At 50.6% G+C, this 16,195-nt stretch overlaps 5 protein-coding genes across 5 annotated transcripts; 2 read left to right on the top strand and 3 right to left on the bottom strand.

Annotated features, from left to right (window-relative positions):
• Positions 1 to 147: 147 nt before the first annotated feature.
• BP01DRAFT_363397 (ribosomal lysine N-methyltransferase) lies at positions 148 to 1,839 on the top strand (the record flags this gene model as incomplete). The annotated part of the gene is made up of 4 exons (XM_025576274.1): positions 148 to 298; positions 415 to 1,007; positions 1,066 to 1,293; positions 1,348 to 1,839. 4 exons carry the CDS (start codon positions 148 to 150, stop codon positions 1,837 to 1,839), a joined length of 1,464 nt encoding a protein of 487 aa, XP_025434210.1.
• A 475-nt stretch (positions 1,840 to 2,314) lies between these two features.
• Positions 2,315 to 4,472, bottom strand: BP01DRAFT_389505 (enhancer of polycomb-like protein 1; the record flags this gene model as incomplete). The annotated part of the gene is made up of 4 exons (XM_025577928.1): positions 4,153 to 4,472; positions 3,528 to 4,010; positions 3,175 to 3,471; positions 2,315 to 3,121 (listed from the first exon to the last, which is right to left on the bottom strand). The coding sequence occupies exons 1-4, from the start codon at positions 4,309 to 4,311 to the stop codon at positions 2,315 to 2,317; spliced, it is 1,746 nt and encodes a 581-aa protein (XP_025434211.1). The 5' UTR covers positions 4,312 to 4,472.
• Positions 4,473 to 4,647: 175 nt separating this feature from the next.
• cnaB (calcineurin regulatory subunit B) lies at positions 4,648 to 5,981 on the top strand. Its single transcript, XM_025570851.1, has 5 exons — positions 4,648 to 4,984; positions 5,039 to 5,091; positions 5,156 to 5,229; positions 5,403 to 5,737; positions 5,838 to 5,981. Exons 1-5 carry the CDS (start codon positions 4,876 to 4,878, stop codon positions 5,846 to 5,848), a joined length of 582 nt encoding a protein of 193 aa, XP_025434212.1. The 5' UTR covers positions 4,648 to 4,875; the 3' UTR covers positions 5,849 to 5,981.
• Positions 5,982 to 6,753: 772 nt separating this feature from the next.
• On the bottom strand, positions 6,754 to 8,482 carry BP01DRAFT_413933 (uncharacterized protein; the record flags this gene model as incomplete). The annotated part of the gene is made up of 5 exons (XM_025579025.1): positions 6,754 to 6,994; positions 7,040 to 7,466; positions 7,610 to 7,921; positions 7,966 to 8,206; positions 8,412 to 8,482. 5 exons carry the CDS (start codon positions 8,480 to 8,482, stop codon positions 6,765 to 6,767), a joined length of 1,281 nt encoding a protein of 426 aa, XP_025434213.1. The 3' UTR covers positions 6,754 to 6,764.
• A 2,180-nt stretch (positions 8,483 to 10,662) lies between these two features.
• BP01DRAFT_371806 (uncharacterized protein) lies at positions 10,663 to 12,701 on the bottom strand (the record flags this gene model as incomplete). Its single annotated transcript, XM_025576689.1, has 4 exons — positions 10,663 to 10,736; positions 10,808 to 11,074; positions 11,336 to 12,341; positions 12,651 to 12,701. The coding sequence occupies 4 exons, from the start codon at positions 12,699 to 12,701 to the stop codon at positions 10,663 to 10,665; spliced, it is 1,398 nt and encodes a 465-aa protein (XP_025434214.1).
• Between the last annotated feature and the right edge of the window lie 3,494 nt (positions 12,702 to 16,195).

Raw genomic sequence — 16,195 nt, forward strand, 5'->3', positions numbered from 1 at the left:
GCCTATCCTTCCTCGTCTTCTTGGCTTTATTTTCTCGTCCCCCTCGATTTTCCGCGGCCACGGACAGCGGGGGTTGCTCAATTTCCTTTTTCTTGGTGTGACGGTCATTCCACACCCACACATCTCTACCTCTTCTTGTTCCACATCATGTCCTCCACAACACATTTTTCAGACTCAACTCACTTTCAGCAGCAGTCAGATGAGTTTCTCACATGGTTAACTGCTCTGTCCGGGGTCAAGGTGAACCCTAAGATCCAGATCGCTGATCTGAGGGCTAGCGGCGCCGGCCGAGGTGTCGGTATGTATTCCACCCTCCCTGAACGAGATTTTTGTCCCGCATGGGATCATGTCTCACGGGATGTCTGCTTATTGAAATTTGTTTTCCCCTCTAATATTCTCATGTCACTCTAATAGTGGCTCGACTCGACCTCGAAGAAGGCGAAGAGCTTTTCACCATTCCCCGCGCCCATGTCCTCTCGGCTCAGAATTCGAAGTTGAAGGACCTGATCTCACAAGATTTGGAAGAACTCGGACCATGGCTCTCTCTCATGGTCGTCATGATTTACGAATATCTTCGTGGTGATCAATCGCCTTGGGCACCGTATTTCAGAGTCCTTCCTCGGGATTTCGACACACTGATGTTCTGGTCCCCCTCCGAACTTGCGGAGCTCCAGGGCAGCGCCATTGTGAACAAGATTGGACGACAGGGTGCTGAAGAATCTATCCTTGAGTCTGTAGCCCCTCTTGTACGGGCAAATCCTTCTCTGTTCCCTCCTATCGACGGGTTGATTTCTTTCGAGGGGGATGTCGGTACACAAGCCCTCCTTCAGCTAGCTCATACTATGGGTTCGCTTATCATGGCTTCTGCCTTCGACATTGAGAAGCCTGAAGATGAGGATGAACGCGATGGAGAAGATGGCTATGTCTCAGACGAGGAGGAGGGTCAGTCATTTAAGGGTATGGTTCCTCTGGCCGATCTGCTCAACGCAGATGCCAACCGAAACAATGTAAGTGACTTTCCCAGCGCCTCGGCGATTATGACGGCAAACTAAAATCAGTCTCCAGGCTCGCCTTTTTCATGAGGAAGAGACTCTCGTCATGAAGGCGATCAAGTTTATTAGAGCCGGCGAGGAGATTTACAATGACTACGGAGAGATTCCTCGATCTGACCTCTTGAGACGCTACGGATACGTTACTGATAACTATGCTCCATTTGATGTCATAGAGGTGTCCCTCAGCCATATATGTCAGGCAGCGGGTCTCCCAAGTGCCGATGTCGAGTCCCAACCTCCGGTATACTCCTGCCCTAGGTTCTGCTCCAGCATGTTTATGCTAATTCATCCATAGCTTCAATTTTTGGAAGAGTTGGAACTCCTTGATGATGGCTATGTTATTCCAAGACCCTCCTCCGAGGATCAACTGATAGACATCCTCCAGGACGAGTTGCTCTTGCTGCTCAAGACCCTATCTCTGTCGCCAGAACTTCTGCAGAAGCAAATATCTAAAGGCAAACCCCCCAAGCCTACCTTTGGCGAAGCCGAAGCTACCATACTTGGTAGAGCACTGGAGCTGAATCAGGCGCAATACCCAACGACTATCGCTCAAGACCTTGAAATACTCGCCCGATTGAGCCAATCCGGCGCTCTTGGTGCTGCTGACAGCTCTTTACGTCGCAAGGCTATGGCTTTGCAGGTCCGCCTTGGCGAGAAGGAAATCCTTGAAAGACTTTTTACGATGCTCAACAATGAGCTCAGCAGTCGGGCTGACGAATCCGCGACCAAGCGCCCTGCCAACGGCGACCACGACGATTCGAGACGCGCCAAACCTTTCAGGTCTTGAAGGTTCTCAATCGTGTCGCGTATTTGACTATAATCGGGGTCTCAGAAAAGTCTTCAACTCTTTGTTTTTGTCTTAATTGATATTATTCTTTGTTTTCTTCGTTACTGACTTCATCGCTTCGCTATCCGTACAGAGTCTATCGACTGCTCAAGGGAAGAAGAAAATAGGAACAGAGCAGGCTATGTACAATGGCAGTTGCATAAGATCAGGGGTCATGTCATAAAGAAAAACGCATCCATCCGGCAACATTACCCTGGTCTTCACTTGCGTTCCGGCCTTCCGGGACCAGCGACCCAGGAAGAATAAAAGTGGGAGATAAGGGTATGGCGTGAGTAAAAGTACAGGTGAGGTAAAAGACGGAAACGATGACAGATGACACCTGCCAGGTGCTGAACGTGGGACTGAAGGAGATTAAAAGAATAAGGGGTGGAAGGTCAGGAGATGGGAGGGGAGAAGACGAGAGAAGAGATCCAGCTCAAGTCTCAGACGTGGAGACAGCGGCACCAGGCCCGGGATTAGACCCCCCTGCCTGTCCCCCGCTTGGTGAATTGTTGTTGGCCGTGAGTTGTTCGGCTTGCAACCTTCGTTGAGCTTGTTGGGCCTGAGCTTGGGCTTGGGCCGCCTGCGCCTGCGCATGAGCTTGAACCGCTGCCGCTGCCGCTTGATCGCGAGCTTTTGCTGCCATGATGGCTCGATGTTGCATGATCTGGATATCGAATTGGTCTCTCTCATATTCGAGCTCCTCATCTGAATCTTCCTGATCGTACTTGAATCGATCAGCCTTCCACGGATCCATTTCAACTCTACAACGAGCCGCAAGATTTCGGCGATCGATGAATAAACGACCCCCGCGTCCTATACGTCTCCGGAACGAGGGCATTTTGCTCGGATCCTCACTCAGTTCCATGGCATCTGGACCTAATTTATGGAGGGCAATGGCACTGCGGGTATCTATAGCTGAGTCCGTCATATTGTCGGATGACTCTGACGACGGTGGCGTTGGTAACTGGGTGGTGATAGCAGGGCGGAAGGCAGCATCATAAGTCCGTTCAGGCGATGGGGACAGTGGCGCGCGGGTGAAATCCACATAGCCCTCGTTCCACTTGATGTGCTTCGTGATATTCTGTTTGATGTCGCGGATAATTTCGTTTTCCTTCTCCGTCTGGACATCTTCCAGCAACAGCAGGTCTTCTGCTGGCTGCGTGCCCGTCTTGGGAGGCATGCGCAACTGCGGAGGTGCCGGGCGCTGCACGGCCGGCGCTTCAACCGGTTTCTTCTTCGGCTGCTAGCGTGGTCAGTCACTGTGGCTTGAAAGCAGGTCTCAGCTACGCTTACCCTCTGGTTGATGAGATCCTCGTCGTCGTCTTTGATATTGAGTTTCCTCTTCATATCCTTGACCTCGGATCTCTGCATGAATATCTGTCGTTCGATGGCAAGCATCTCCTTGCGCGCCAACTCACGCTGACGTACAAGCGCAACCAATTGTCGAGCATCTTCCAGTTCCTTTCTGAGTCGTCGCAATTTATCTGCACTTTGCGCATCTCTGCCGCGAGTCTTGCGGGTCTGCCGCACCTCACGCCTTCGAAAGCAGACATACGGGTCGGTATCATCAGCTTCCCGACCAGCTTCAGCCTGTGAACAGTTAGCGGATCGGATAGCCTTTGCCGCTGTGTGTGCCAGGAACTCACCTTTGGCGTCGGAAGCAGGGGTTCATTCCCGCCGCTGACGCGTCGCGACTTCCAGTAGTCGTATATGTCCTTGGCGAAACGCTTTACGCTGTCGTCTACGGCTGCATCCATCGCCTCCTGGAATTCTTCGAAGCTCATGACCGGAGAGTTATCTACACAAGCATACGGCTGCTCTTTCCTTGACGTCAACTCGAAGAAGCTCATGACTTCCTCGAAATTGTCCTCTGAGCATTGATTGGCGGCATCGCGCTTTTGGTTGAAATTCTTTAGGAACACATCATCGTCTTCGTTCATGCAGTACGGAGGTCCGCAGCAGTCCTCCACGGTGGAGGAGAAGCGAATGTATGTCGCTGGCTGTGAGAAGACCGGGGGGTATAGCTCGTCATATCGGAGGTTACTGAGGACGGTCTCCGGGGTCGGAATGTGGGCATCTTTTACTTTGCCTTGCGCCGCGGCACTGATAGCGACCTGCAAATGGAATTCCTGTAGAGCGTAGGCGTCAGTTGACTGTGCTTGGGCCCTTTGCTGGTGGGTGTAAAAATTTTCACATCGGGTGAGGTTCGCGATGATGTCACGTGACATATGCAGGGATGCTAGTGAGATACGGAGGAAGAACACGACTTACCGACTCCTCCGCCTTCTCGACACCGGTCTCGATCTGTTGCAGGGCATTTTGGATTTCGTCCTCAATAAGATCTATTTCATGCTCGCGGACTATGGGGATGGAGGCCTTGGAGGTGAGCTTTTTCGGGCGCGTCCTCCCCATACCCCCGTACCTAGTCATACGAACTTTGGGGCGCGCGATGGGCCGATGACCATGGGATGGGGGACCCAAAATTGGTATCAGCGGATAGGTCTGATCATGCGAAAACACGTAGAGGTATTTTCGTGATGGCAGTGGATGGTTAGAAGGGTGATATGGACGATGGAAATCTCGTGGTCTCTGCACCAGCGGATGAGTTGACGTTGCAATGTCACCCGGCAGTGGCCTGTTTTGGACCGGTGCACGGCCTCAGGGGTTCGCTTGCCTGTCTGCTTCAGGTTAGTGCGGGGCTGGTCGATATCAAAGTGCTTCTTTAGTCTCTATCGGCTGCCGGAACTTCTAAGTTTGGGATCCTCAGTGCCCTCCCGCATTTGGTAACTACTACTAGTTATACTCGCCCGGAGTTCTTAGCTGTTACATCGTTCATCTCTGTTCACTTCACTTATCGTGATTCCTGGCTGAATCCTCTTGAATTGTTTTTTTCTAACAAAAGAAGAAAAGAAAACGATTATTCACCATCCTGTTCTTTTCTTTTTCTTTCTCTGTTCCCGCCCTTTACATTCCGTTCGAAACCAAAACCACATCATGGACCATTCCAGTGAGCCCAACAATGCCGCCCTGTACGATGCGCGCCGTCGCAGGGGCTCAGTCGGTTCCTCCCAGCTTCTCGACAACATTGTTTCTGCCTCCAACTGTGGGTTTGTGCTTTCAAGGGAGCGATCAGAGCTTAAACTAATGGTGTGTGCAGTCGATCGCGACGAAGTCGACCGTCTCCGCAAGCGCTTCATGAAGCTCGATAAGGTTGGTCTGATCGTGCAGCATCTCGTACACGACTCTCGACTGACAAGATTATGTGGCTTAACAGGACAGCTCTGGTACTATTGATCGCGATGAATTCCTCTCCCTGCCTCAAGTTTCATCCAACCCTCTCGCCACGAGGTACGCCGTTCACCACCCTCCCCCCCCCCCTTTGTTTTTCTTTGTTCTCACACATCCCCTATTAATACTACTCCATCCTCGCTACCTCCTGTGCTTCGCCGTTTACCCCTCCCCTCGCCTCTCCGGCTCCGCCCGCATAATCATGACAGAGTCTGATCGATGACTTGAAACAGAATGATTGCCATTTTCGACGAGGACGGTGGCGGTGATGTCGACTTCCAGGAATTCGTCTACGGTCTGTCGGCCTTCAGCTCTAAGGGCAACAAGGAGGAGAAGCTGCGATTTGCATTCAAGGTGTATGACATTGACCGCGACGGGTATATTTCGAACGGCGAGCTGTTCATTGTGCTGAAGATGATGGTCGGCAACAACTTGAAGGATGTGCAGCTGCAACAGATCGTCGACAAAACGATTATGGAGGCCGATAAGGACGGCGATGGGAAGATCAGTTTCGAGGAGTTCACGGAGATGGTGGAGAACACGGATGTCAGTTTGAGTATGACGTTGAGTATGTCTACCCCTTCTCCATGCCTCTGATTTCAGGGTTGCTTTACTGGATTGTTAGTTTCTGGGTTTTTGGTGGTCCTAACTCTAGGGGGGTCGTATAGATCAAATTTAGATGCTGCCTCGACCGACGAATACTCATACATACTGCGCTGGAAGCTGTGAAGATTGCCGTGCTGATTTGATTTTTGTGGGTTATTGTGTGCCCTTGTGTGTGTGTGTGCTACGACAATTCATGATTCCCTTTTCCGTCTGCGCCATTTTTCTGCTTGAATCGACATGGAAACTTGACCTCTATTCCTACATCTTTTCTGCTACCGGTCTACTGTATGGCGACTGCGACTGCAACTGCTACCTGCTGGTTCTCGACCCTCGCCTCCACTACCGCCCGTTCGCATGGACATGATTACAATAGCGATAACGGCCACCCGCCCGGAAACCCATTCTCATGGGATTTTTGGCTCGCATTACGCGTGGGATCATCTGTGTGCCTTTCTGTGCTGAGCCTTGATCCACCACCGATGTAAGACGACATATGTTGCATGCTTTGCGGTTGGACTGTTCTCCTTGTTTCTCCCCGGGGAGCTGGAGTGTAAATAGGAATGAATGACTACATACGTTAATATTAGCGAATCATTTTTCTCAAACGGCCTTGCTCTGCCGGACCCGCGGTCTAGGTGAATCACAATTGAAACCCGTGGTGAGGCGGAATCGAGGGGTGTACGAACAGGCAAGAATCTCATCCATCAATGGCATACAACGGCATAAGGAAAGATGGTATGTCTACGAGGCAACCACTCAACTCCCCAACCCGGCCGGCCCTCTTTCCTTGCGTCCCGCCACGAGTAAGGCGTGCCGTTTAGTGCCAGGCAGAAGTGGCACTTGAGATTCTCGAGTTTCACATTGATTTATGCTTACAGACATTGCGGGGCTAACAGAGGAGGAGTGGCACTTTTGAGCAGAGAAGACGGAATTCCGAACCACCAGGCCTTGCAAGCACGTGGTCCTCTATTTCTCTAGAACAAAACCGACTACCAATAGCTTGTAACGAAGACCCTCTCGCCCCTTCCACATACCGAGTCCTCGACGGTCCGGATCAGGATCTTGATCTGCCTTTCCGCGATCAGGACAAAGTGTAAGACCGCCAGGCGGTGATTCCCGCATACCCACTGTCCTGTCGTACATGAATCTTGACGGCCTCCCTTGCGACCTTCAAGCATCGTTTCAGCTAGTTTCGCGGCGACCAATCCTTCGCAAATCCCTTCAGGGCGAGGGTACTGCTATAGCAAGCGCAGAGCATCGCGACGAATCGTGGCCTTCCGGCAGCGGGCGGCAATGAGAAACAGTGGCTCTGCAACTGTGGTTGCGAGGCAGTATTGGGATGTGAGGCGTCCTGCCTTGCCTGTGGGGGCGAGTTTCAACTCATCTAAGAGGCTGATTGCCAGCCCAAGCATCTGCCTATAATCTGGTATGAAATCGTCGTGACATAGCTCGCCTGTACTAGAATCGAGAGACAGGAACACGCCTGCGAAGATGCGACGGATGTGGAGCAGATTGAGGGCTTGGTCATTCGTCTCAGAAGGAACCGTGGTAGACAGAAAGCAACTTAATCTGGCATCCCGTTGCTGGAAATCGTCAATGCATTTCTGCTTCTTGACCAGACTCTTGGAAATGAAGGTCGGGTCGCTGAGGTCTTTACTCAGAAGAAGCCGCATCATCTTGTTGAAGTGAAGCTCTATAGAGAGATACGCGTCCAACAGAGATGGAATGGCTCCTTGGTGGACGACAGAATAATTCGGTTCTCCGTCCACTAGAGCTTGTTCCTTTCGCTAGGGAGGTATGACCGGGCTTGAGTATCGAGTTAAGAAATTGCAACGATGAGCAAATCTAGATCTAGATCATGGTCTGACTCAATTCTATCCCTGACTCCCAGGTTCCAGTAATGTACCATTTTGAGTCCTGAGTCTATATGCATAAAGGCCTGCCATTGACGACCCGGTAGACTCACCATACAGGTGAACAGTAGACAGGTACTGAGCGCAACCAATTTGTCGAGCCGAGCCAAAGTTGGCCCCGAAAGTAGCTTGCGAAGTGACTGGATCGGCTTGTTGAAGTGGACCAATGCGGAGCGCATATTTGGGGTGTCGCCCACCCGTGTCACAGTGGTCGGGGTCCTATCCGTGATGAACTCTAGTGTACGCATGCTAGAGCAGTCATGGCATGCCAGAGTACTGGATATTGGTGTGCGAGTTGGATTAATTTGCCTGTCCAGAAACCAACATCGAAGAAGCCAGCCAGGTCAGTGGTAGTGACCAAGCGGAAGAAAGCGAAGTTCTTGATTTCCACCGCGTTACCAGAGACCTGACCCCAGGCCGATGGCATCTGCACCACGTGCGGTGACTGTATTGACGGCCTGATAGCATGACCACCGTACCCATCACAGGTTCGTCCGGTCGATGTGCATCTCGTGCAGCTACCGTGGTTGATTCGGTGTTGGAGCGATAGAGGACAAATAGAATTCTCTCGTTTGAACTAAGTTATCTCCCTCTCACCTCGGCTTTGTCTCGTCACACTTTATCGGCATGTCCTTACCGTACGCCAGACAAGTCCAGCTCGATTGAGATAGCACGAGACATACCCTGCATGTTATGCAACCAGACTTGACTTTTGGGGCCCACTGTTTTTGCAATCTTACCCTGCCCGATTTGTTCAAACGAGAAGAACTTTCCCCCAATGCCGAAGGCGCCATTGGATTGAGTTGGGGATAGTGGTGGCTGACCAGCAAACAACTACGACCAGGGCAGGATAAACGAAATGACCTCCCAGGGAGCTGGCGCCAATCTAGGAATGTCGGAGGACAGGGGATAGTGCAGACGACGACATGGTGATTCGCGTAGCTTCCAGCCACTCAGCACAAAGTCAGGAAGATCATGCATCAAATCTCCAGCGCCGGATAGATGTGTTGCATGCTAGCGCCTAGGCGATTGCTGAGAATGGACAATGAACAGCAATACGGAATAGTAATAAAATATAATATGAAGGAGAATTGGGAATTTCAATTGAGCGGAGGAGATAAGATCCGCTGTCAGCACCGCCCATTCAGGCCTAGCGTCCTGCCATGCATGCATGTCAGCCAGTATTTGTCATCTCCTCTTGGCTGGTAAGGTAACTAATTACATACGAACTAGTTATCACATGATTTATAGTTACTGCACATGCAAAGCTACTTAACTGATGGGCTGGGCTGGGCTGAAGGGGAATCAGCCAAAAACACCCATCCGTGATATCATTGGGTAGACCCTAATGAAGATATACTCTGACATCCCTAGTATCCCTATCAATTGAAAGCCCGGGGGAGGAGAAAGATGCCTAAAGTCCTCAGGGCTGTTTCTGCTTGCAAACGAATAGAGCTGAGTCTAATTAGGAAGACTGTAACGCCTGCCCTGGAAGTATAGAGAATGATTGCCCTGCAAAATTAATGCTTGACATACGTACCCATTGACTCCGAGCGCAGCCAACCCAGACACCGTACTTTGGCACCTCAAGCTAAAGCTCTAAGCCCTGCCAAATTAACATCCTGGGGCTAAAGGAGGCAAAAGGGAAAAAAGGGAAAAAAGGGAAAAAAGAGATAGAAAGGGAAAAAAAGAAAAGAAAAAAGCAAGAATAAGAGCATAGTCCCAAGTACCGGGATGACCTTGAGGGAGCGGGACGGAAGGAGATCTAGGAACGCGAGGAGATGCCACAACTTCTCACACCTCCATCACCATCACCAGCAGATTTGCGACTCTCCAAGCCCCATCAAGGAGTAGGTGGCGTTCATCTATTCAGGAACGGGACGAGGGAAAACCACATGGTAAAAACTCCTATAGCCACCTGTGCTATCAACTTGGGTCGATCGACCAACCAACTTTCCTCGATCTCGACAATCGTGACGTACATTCTTTCACGACAAAAGTACTAGAATCTCCTCCTTGATCAATTGGTATTTCGGTGGGCTTTTGCTTTTAGTTCTTGATATTAGGTAGAGTGAAGGGTGGGGAGCATATAATTATCCATCAATGTATTTGGCGGTCCGAGCGAAATGCAACTTCACGGGGATCGCACAATTGGATGATAGGATGCCATTGTAGTGAGATCATCCTCAGTACCTCGACTCAAGAGCTTAGAGGAGGAAGTGAGGATCAAAGTAACCACTTACAGCACGTGAGTTTGCTGGGATCCGAAAGCAGGAGAATGAAATCGAAAATACGATATTATATAAATCCGTATTAAGAGAAGTAACTTAGAGTACATTTGTTTACGTATCCATCATCTAGAACTTCCCTCCAATGCGCCGTACTCCCATACGTTCATCCATCCATCAGTCGTCCTATACTTGAAACATCATCATTCATCATTAAAACGGAGAAAAACAAGACCTGCGCTGCGGATTGGTATCTACGCAGCCCCTAACACCGAAACGAGGTCCAAAGACTAGAAATAAATACAGATAAGATTGCGTTGACATCCTTTCGTGAATCAGCATTTCTGCCATCCTGTTAGCCTAGACACAAAGTGGACCACGGGATTTAGTCGGATGTAGTCGGCGGTCCTGGTACCTAACAAGATATCATGTGGATGATATTTCCGAGAGCTCGATTTGGGTTGTAGCCTCTCGGAGTAGCCAGGGGGGCCGGGTACATCACCTATCCGGGGACCATTTCTATGGAGCCCGAGAGATAATTTCAAGATAAGTTAGCGAAGGACGTGAGAGTCGGGCATTCCTGTCATTCAATAGTTCGTTGCCCTGGCGTCGCTCCGGCAGGAACTAACTAATTTAGTCCCTGCAGTAGAGGGGCCTTTGCCAAAAGTACGCGGGCCCTAAGTCGAGTCTGGTCTTAGACTAGTAGGTGTCAGGTCGGTGTCGCTGATGGATGACATCCGAGTGGATCACCGTGAGGCTACAGTCACTGCATGCGAACGGAAGAAGTCGAGACGGTCTTCCACGATATCGAGACATTGGCCTAGGACTTTTGCATGGACCATTAATCAAAATTCTTGTTTCCGATTGATGTCTCTTGGAGCCAAGACTTACCGGAAAGAATCTCTTCCTCCCAGATGCCTAGCTGGTAGTCGACTAGTCCATACTGTTCCATTCGATCGCATAGCTGGATCAGCTCTTTACCGAGGTTGTCCATCGCATCGTCGCTGAGAAGACTTGTCTGCGGTGGCTGATGTCCTGTCTGGAAAAGTTCCTCGGCCATGTCTTTTTGTTTCTGACAGAGCGCCAGCCAGCAGATATTGAAATCATTCCAAAGTTGGAGTCGATCGGCATAGAAGGTTTGTTCATCTCGGAGGACTCCTACATATGTATATGTTTATATTTATCTATCATCAGTCTCATGATCCGTTGAAGTAGTATTGAAGCGCATGTTTTCGGCAGTCCCTTTTTCGACCTTGCCCACTCCCTACCTATACTCGACCATGTACCTTTTGGTTTCGAGGTAACAGTCAAAACTTCCGCAATACATGCATGCCGTGGACAGACCGGATCAGGGGAGAGTAAAGTGGAGTCTGGGACTGGCGAGACTCGCGCTGGTGTGGACGCTAAAGGAAAACATACCGAGCTCCCGCGCATTAGTCACAAGCCACTCGGAGATTTCCAAGAGTGATCGACTGGCCTCCACCAATCGGCCAGCGCGCGTATCATCAAATGTTCCTCGCACAGCGCGTTGAAACTGCGCATACACTTCCCTCACGTTGACCGACTCAAAGTCGGCCCGTTGGATCGGTTGCGGCTGTTGTTGCGGTTGCGACGGTTGCAGTGGTTGCTGTTGTTGCGATGACGACGACGGCGGCAGCGGTGGTGGTGGCGGCGGAGGAGTGGACGGCTGTTGCTGTTGCTGTTGCTGATGCTCCAATCGTCCGCCAGCGCCCACAGGCGTCAGTCCGGTCATATTTGCTTGATAAAAATGCGCTGCGCTTGAGCGTCCCATGGGCCCTGGCAGCGGCTGGTTATAAGCGGACAGTGGGACTGGTGATGACAGGTAGGGTGGCCCTACGGCTGGAACCCCAGTGCCTGTCGGTTCATTTGAAGGGAAATACTGTGGAACACCAAACTGGCTGGACAGGGCTTCCATCGCTGCAGATTGCCGTGCCGAGTATGGTGGTGGCACCACCTCGTACGTGGCTTGGGTTGGGCCTTGTTGCCCGCTGATGTCGTATACCATCTCGGAGTCATAGGGAGCTAAGGGCTGGTGCACTGACGGGTGCTGCTGGCGCTGGTGCTGGTCGCGCAACGTCGGGGGGTATGGTTGCAATTCGTCCTCCTGCAACGGACCGTCCTGAAAGGGATTGTTTGTGTATCCATAGTCCAGGTAGGTGGACATCCGGGGCCGCCCCGTGGCGTGCGAGGATGCATCACCTCCACGTGCTACTGATGGGGGCCCGGCCTGTCTGAACCGGTCCGCTGCACCACGACGGGTCATCCCGGCTCTGGTTGCAAAACGGGCATTTAGATCATGCTGCTTCATGCGTTGGATATCGCCATCCATCCCCCTACGCACTGGATCGAGGTCCAAGGACCAATGCGCTGACGGGGAGAGAGGCGGACTTGCGTAAGAGTCCAGCTTGGCGAGAGGAAGATCTCTTTCTTTCTTTCTTTCTTTTTATTTTTTTTGTGGCTTTTCTTCTTTTATGGAATTGAGGTGACCTTGTGGTCGCCTAGTACTTGCGTGCACAGTCGCTTCAATTCACTTGCAGGGAATTGAGATCCAAGCCAACAAGACTCGCAGGTAAGCGAGCGCGGAGGTCTCACGGTTTCACTTTCCGCACAAGGACGCGGGTACAACCTGCGCACGCGGTCTAGATGGACTGTCCACACAAATCAGTCATGATTAACACAAATGTACGAACTGTTAAAACATCATCGTGCGCACCTGTCTGCGAAGGCAAATCTCTTTCCACGTTGTTGAATGGAAGCAGGGCATGTATGCCTAAGTCACACCGCCAGCTAGGTACCTTATGGTTGGATCTATATGGGCCAGCGTGCAAGATCACCCGAGAAAAAGAACGAAAGGCCTTGGGCGGCTGCTGCAGTTTTCACAGTGCAGGAACGGTCTGCGTGGAAGGATGCAGGGGCAAATATAAGTCGGGGAGAGTGGATGCAGATCCAATGGAATCAGAGGGAGCTGAAAATCTCCTTGGTTTTGCAGCCCAAAGGCAGATATTGGGAGTCAGCTTCCGCTGCTTGCTTCGGAATCCAGCCTACTTGAAACGAAGAGGGGGGCTTGTAGAGTGGGGGACCAGCGGCAGAAGGACTGGGATGCACGGATTACTTATAGTACAGTTCCAAGTAGCTGAGTAGAGTAACCTGTGAACCAGCCCCATACCACACAGTCACTCACGGTCGATTGGGGATCTATCGAAGATCCTCTCTGGGGGCCGATTGATCAAGGAGATCGGATTTAGGGCAGTAGTAGGTCATGAACAATGAAACGAGCGAAGCGAGCGCCTGTATCAGGTTTCTGCTCGGGCTCCTCCTCTCCTGCGTGCAGTGGGGAGCGGAGAGGATCATCGGAGAGAACTATCCAGGTAGATGGTAAAAAGAAAAAAAATATTTAAGGCCTGGAATCTGGAAAGAAAGGAGAAGAAAAATAAATTGAAAATTAAGAAAACAAAAACAAAAAGACAAAAAGAAAAAGAAAAAAAAGAAAACACCAAGAAGAGAAATTAAAATCGAGACGAAGGAAAAAGAAAAAAGCAGCCTCCAAGGGCCGGAAAGGACGAGCATCCTCACCGAGTCGAGAAGCGCGAGAAACGAGCAAGAAAATCAAATGCCACTAAAGAAGGAAGGGATAGCGAACCCACTGGACGGAAAGGAGAGGGGGAAACCAAGGGAAAAAGAAATGATGAGCATAAGAGACAGAGACAGAGCAAGACTGTTGTCTCTAACAGCCATTCATCCATCTTTCATCCAGCAATTAGACAGGCAATCAATCAATCAATCAATCAATCAAACATACTAGCTGGGACTGATGATGGTGACTATTTCACCTTTTTGGGAAAATCCAGGTTCGGGAAGATTTTCCTATAATTATTCTTCCTAGTTATTATTGTCATTATTATTGTTGATTTGGTTTTTATTTCATTTCCCTCCCATAGATTCTTAATTTCCCGCCGGGGACTCTCCTGTTTTCTGGCCTATTATCAACTGCATGCAAGGATGAAATTTCGATCTGGGAGAAAAAATGATCAGGAGTAGCTGTTCCCTGGTCTTCTCGAACATCTCTTCGGGCCTGCAATGACGAGGATTATTGGAGTCACGTATAGATGATTCTTGAGAGCCCAATCTACTACCCACGATGAACATCGATCGAGCCTCCTTGAAACCCTCAGCCACTTCCTCACTCCACCCAGAAAGCCCAAATCCATGCCAGTGGTACACACTAGCTACAGGCGCATACAATGGGCTCGGTAGACGCACTACCCGGGCTGACTACCAGCTGATCATCATTCATTTCTTCTGTGGACCAAGTTATCGGGACTCTGGTTAGTCCAGTGCGTGTGTACTGCAGGCTTGCAGGTCCATGAGGGCGGCTGACGGAGGCAAGCAGAGTGGATATGATGACGCCCAGGAGGGATAGTCGAATCCGATCCATCAGATTTATGACATGGGACCAGGGAGGAACAAGAATGGAGCCGATTAAAAAAAGGGCCAGGCGGCGTATGATTCGTGGGCTCCCTGCCAGCCCAAAGAGGATCGGGACGGGGATAATTCAGACACGAGGCGGGGCTATTTAGGACTTCTGCGTGAGAAATGATAACAATGATTGATCCAGAAGCAGACGAGAAAGAGAAAGTACCCCCAGTACTACTCCATAGTAGTTGTAATTAGTAGCACTGACCCATTTTGAATCTCCTCGATCTTGCAGGTGGGCAGTAGTAGCCAGCCATCATCATGGCTGCGCCGCTTCCCAGTGGCCGATAAGGTTAATCGCCCAGATTCAGACACCCAAGGCTGGTAGCAGGCCCAATCAAGACTGTCAGAGTTTCAGTGGGACTAGTCTGATCACTAACATTTGTTTTCTGCTGAGCCGCGTCCATCAACTTACTAGTACGTTTTCCGTATCAAGTCATTCCAAATAGTATGTAGTTGGCGCTAGAGAAGGAGGGATCCATTATTCATTCTGACTTTCTTTCCCGCCGCCGTGGACCGACTTCCCCGAGGCCCTTAGAGTTAAGCCCTCCCGAAACGCTATTTTTGGGGGAGGGGATCGTCTTGGGTCCATGCACCACCCACATCATTCCAGGAACCATTTGACCTGGTTGTCCGTTCCACGGGCGATAGTTTGGTCGGTATATCAAAGATCTTATCGAGGGCTGAAGATTTCAATAGAGTATGCCTGGACCATAATAAGGGGAGAAAGAATGGAGAGTGAGGTAATAGAGCCCGGATCCGATCCCACGGAATTCAATCCGCGATGGGCTGTCACTGTCAGCCTTTATTTTCTCAGCAGAAGAAAGGTAGTAATACTGTAATACTGTACATATTAGTTCCACGGGAAGAACCGCTTTCTGGGACGCAAGGATACCGGGGATCTGGGAGGTGGATCGGCTGCTACCCGGATTGACCACAGGAAAGGTTGAAGGATTAAACTGACGGACGGAGATTGTTCCCATTTGGACAGAAGGACCATGCGCTCACAGCCGATCCGATCCACCCAAGAGGCTGGGTGAAGTCATCGGGGTTCTATCGAAATGTCAACCCTCCAGTGACTAATTGAAGACAGTGTGGTTAACTAACATGATTTGTGGTCATCACTGGACTATACCTAGTATAACTAGTATATAGGCTAGTTGTTGTAGTGCTCTTTGTAATTGCTTGGCTAACCTACTGAGTTGCACACCTTTCCAGTGGGTTGGGTTGGGAACTTGGAAGGTACTGGTACTCAGTAAGTAATGTGCCTGTGCACATACAACCCCCCCCCCCCCCCCATCCCCCTTTCCCCGGGCGGCCAATGGAAGCGATGCTGATAGTAGCCAGGGGGATCGGCATCGCGCCAATTGAGACAAGCTAAAGCAGCGTGCGCAAGTGGAACCCGCTCGGTCCTTTTTGGGTTTCTGGCTCCTCAATCTTGCATCCTTTGTACCCCGGGGACTTATCACCCGAGAGATGGAGTTCCCTTACCAGGTGGTCCCCGAAAGTGAGGCAGGTATGACGTGACGGGGTTTTAGAGGGGAGATGGCGTTCCTTTAGAGCTCGTTGGAGGGCTGTATTGGAGAGAGACGAAGAGAGGCAGAAAGGCTGAGAGAAAAGAAAGGAAAATAAGTGAGGCGGAGGAAGCCTCACTCATTCACTTTGTTCGATCGACGATAGACAGATAGATAGACAGACAGACAGACAGACAGACAGACAGACAGACAGACAGACAGACAGACAGACAGACAGACAGACAGACAGACAGACAGACAGACAGACAGA

The sequence above is a fragment of the Aspergillus saccharolyticus genome, assembly GCF_003184585.1.
Source record: "Aspergillus saccharolyticus JOP 1030-1 unplaced genomic scaffold BP01scaffold_5, whole genome shotgun sequence".
NCBI classification, from domain to species: Eukaryota; Fungi; Ascomycota; class Eurotiomycetes; order Eurotiales; family Aspergillaceae; genus Aspergillus; species Aspergillus saccharolyticus.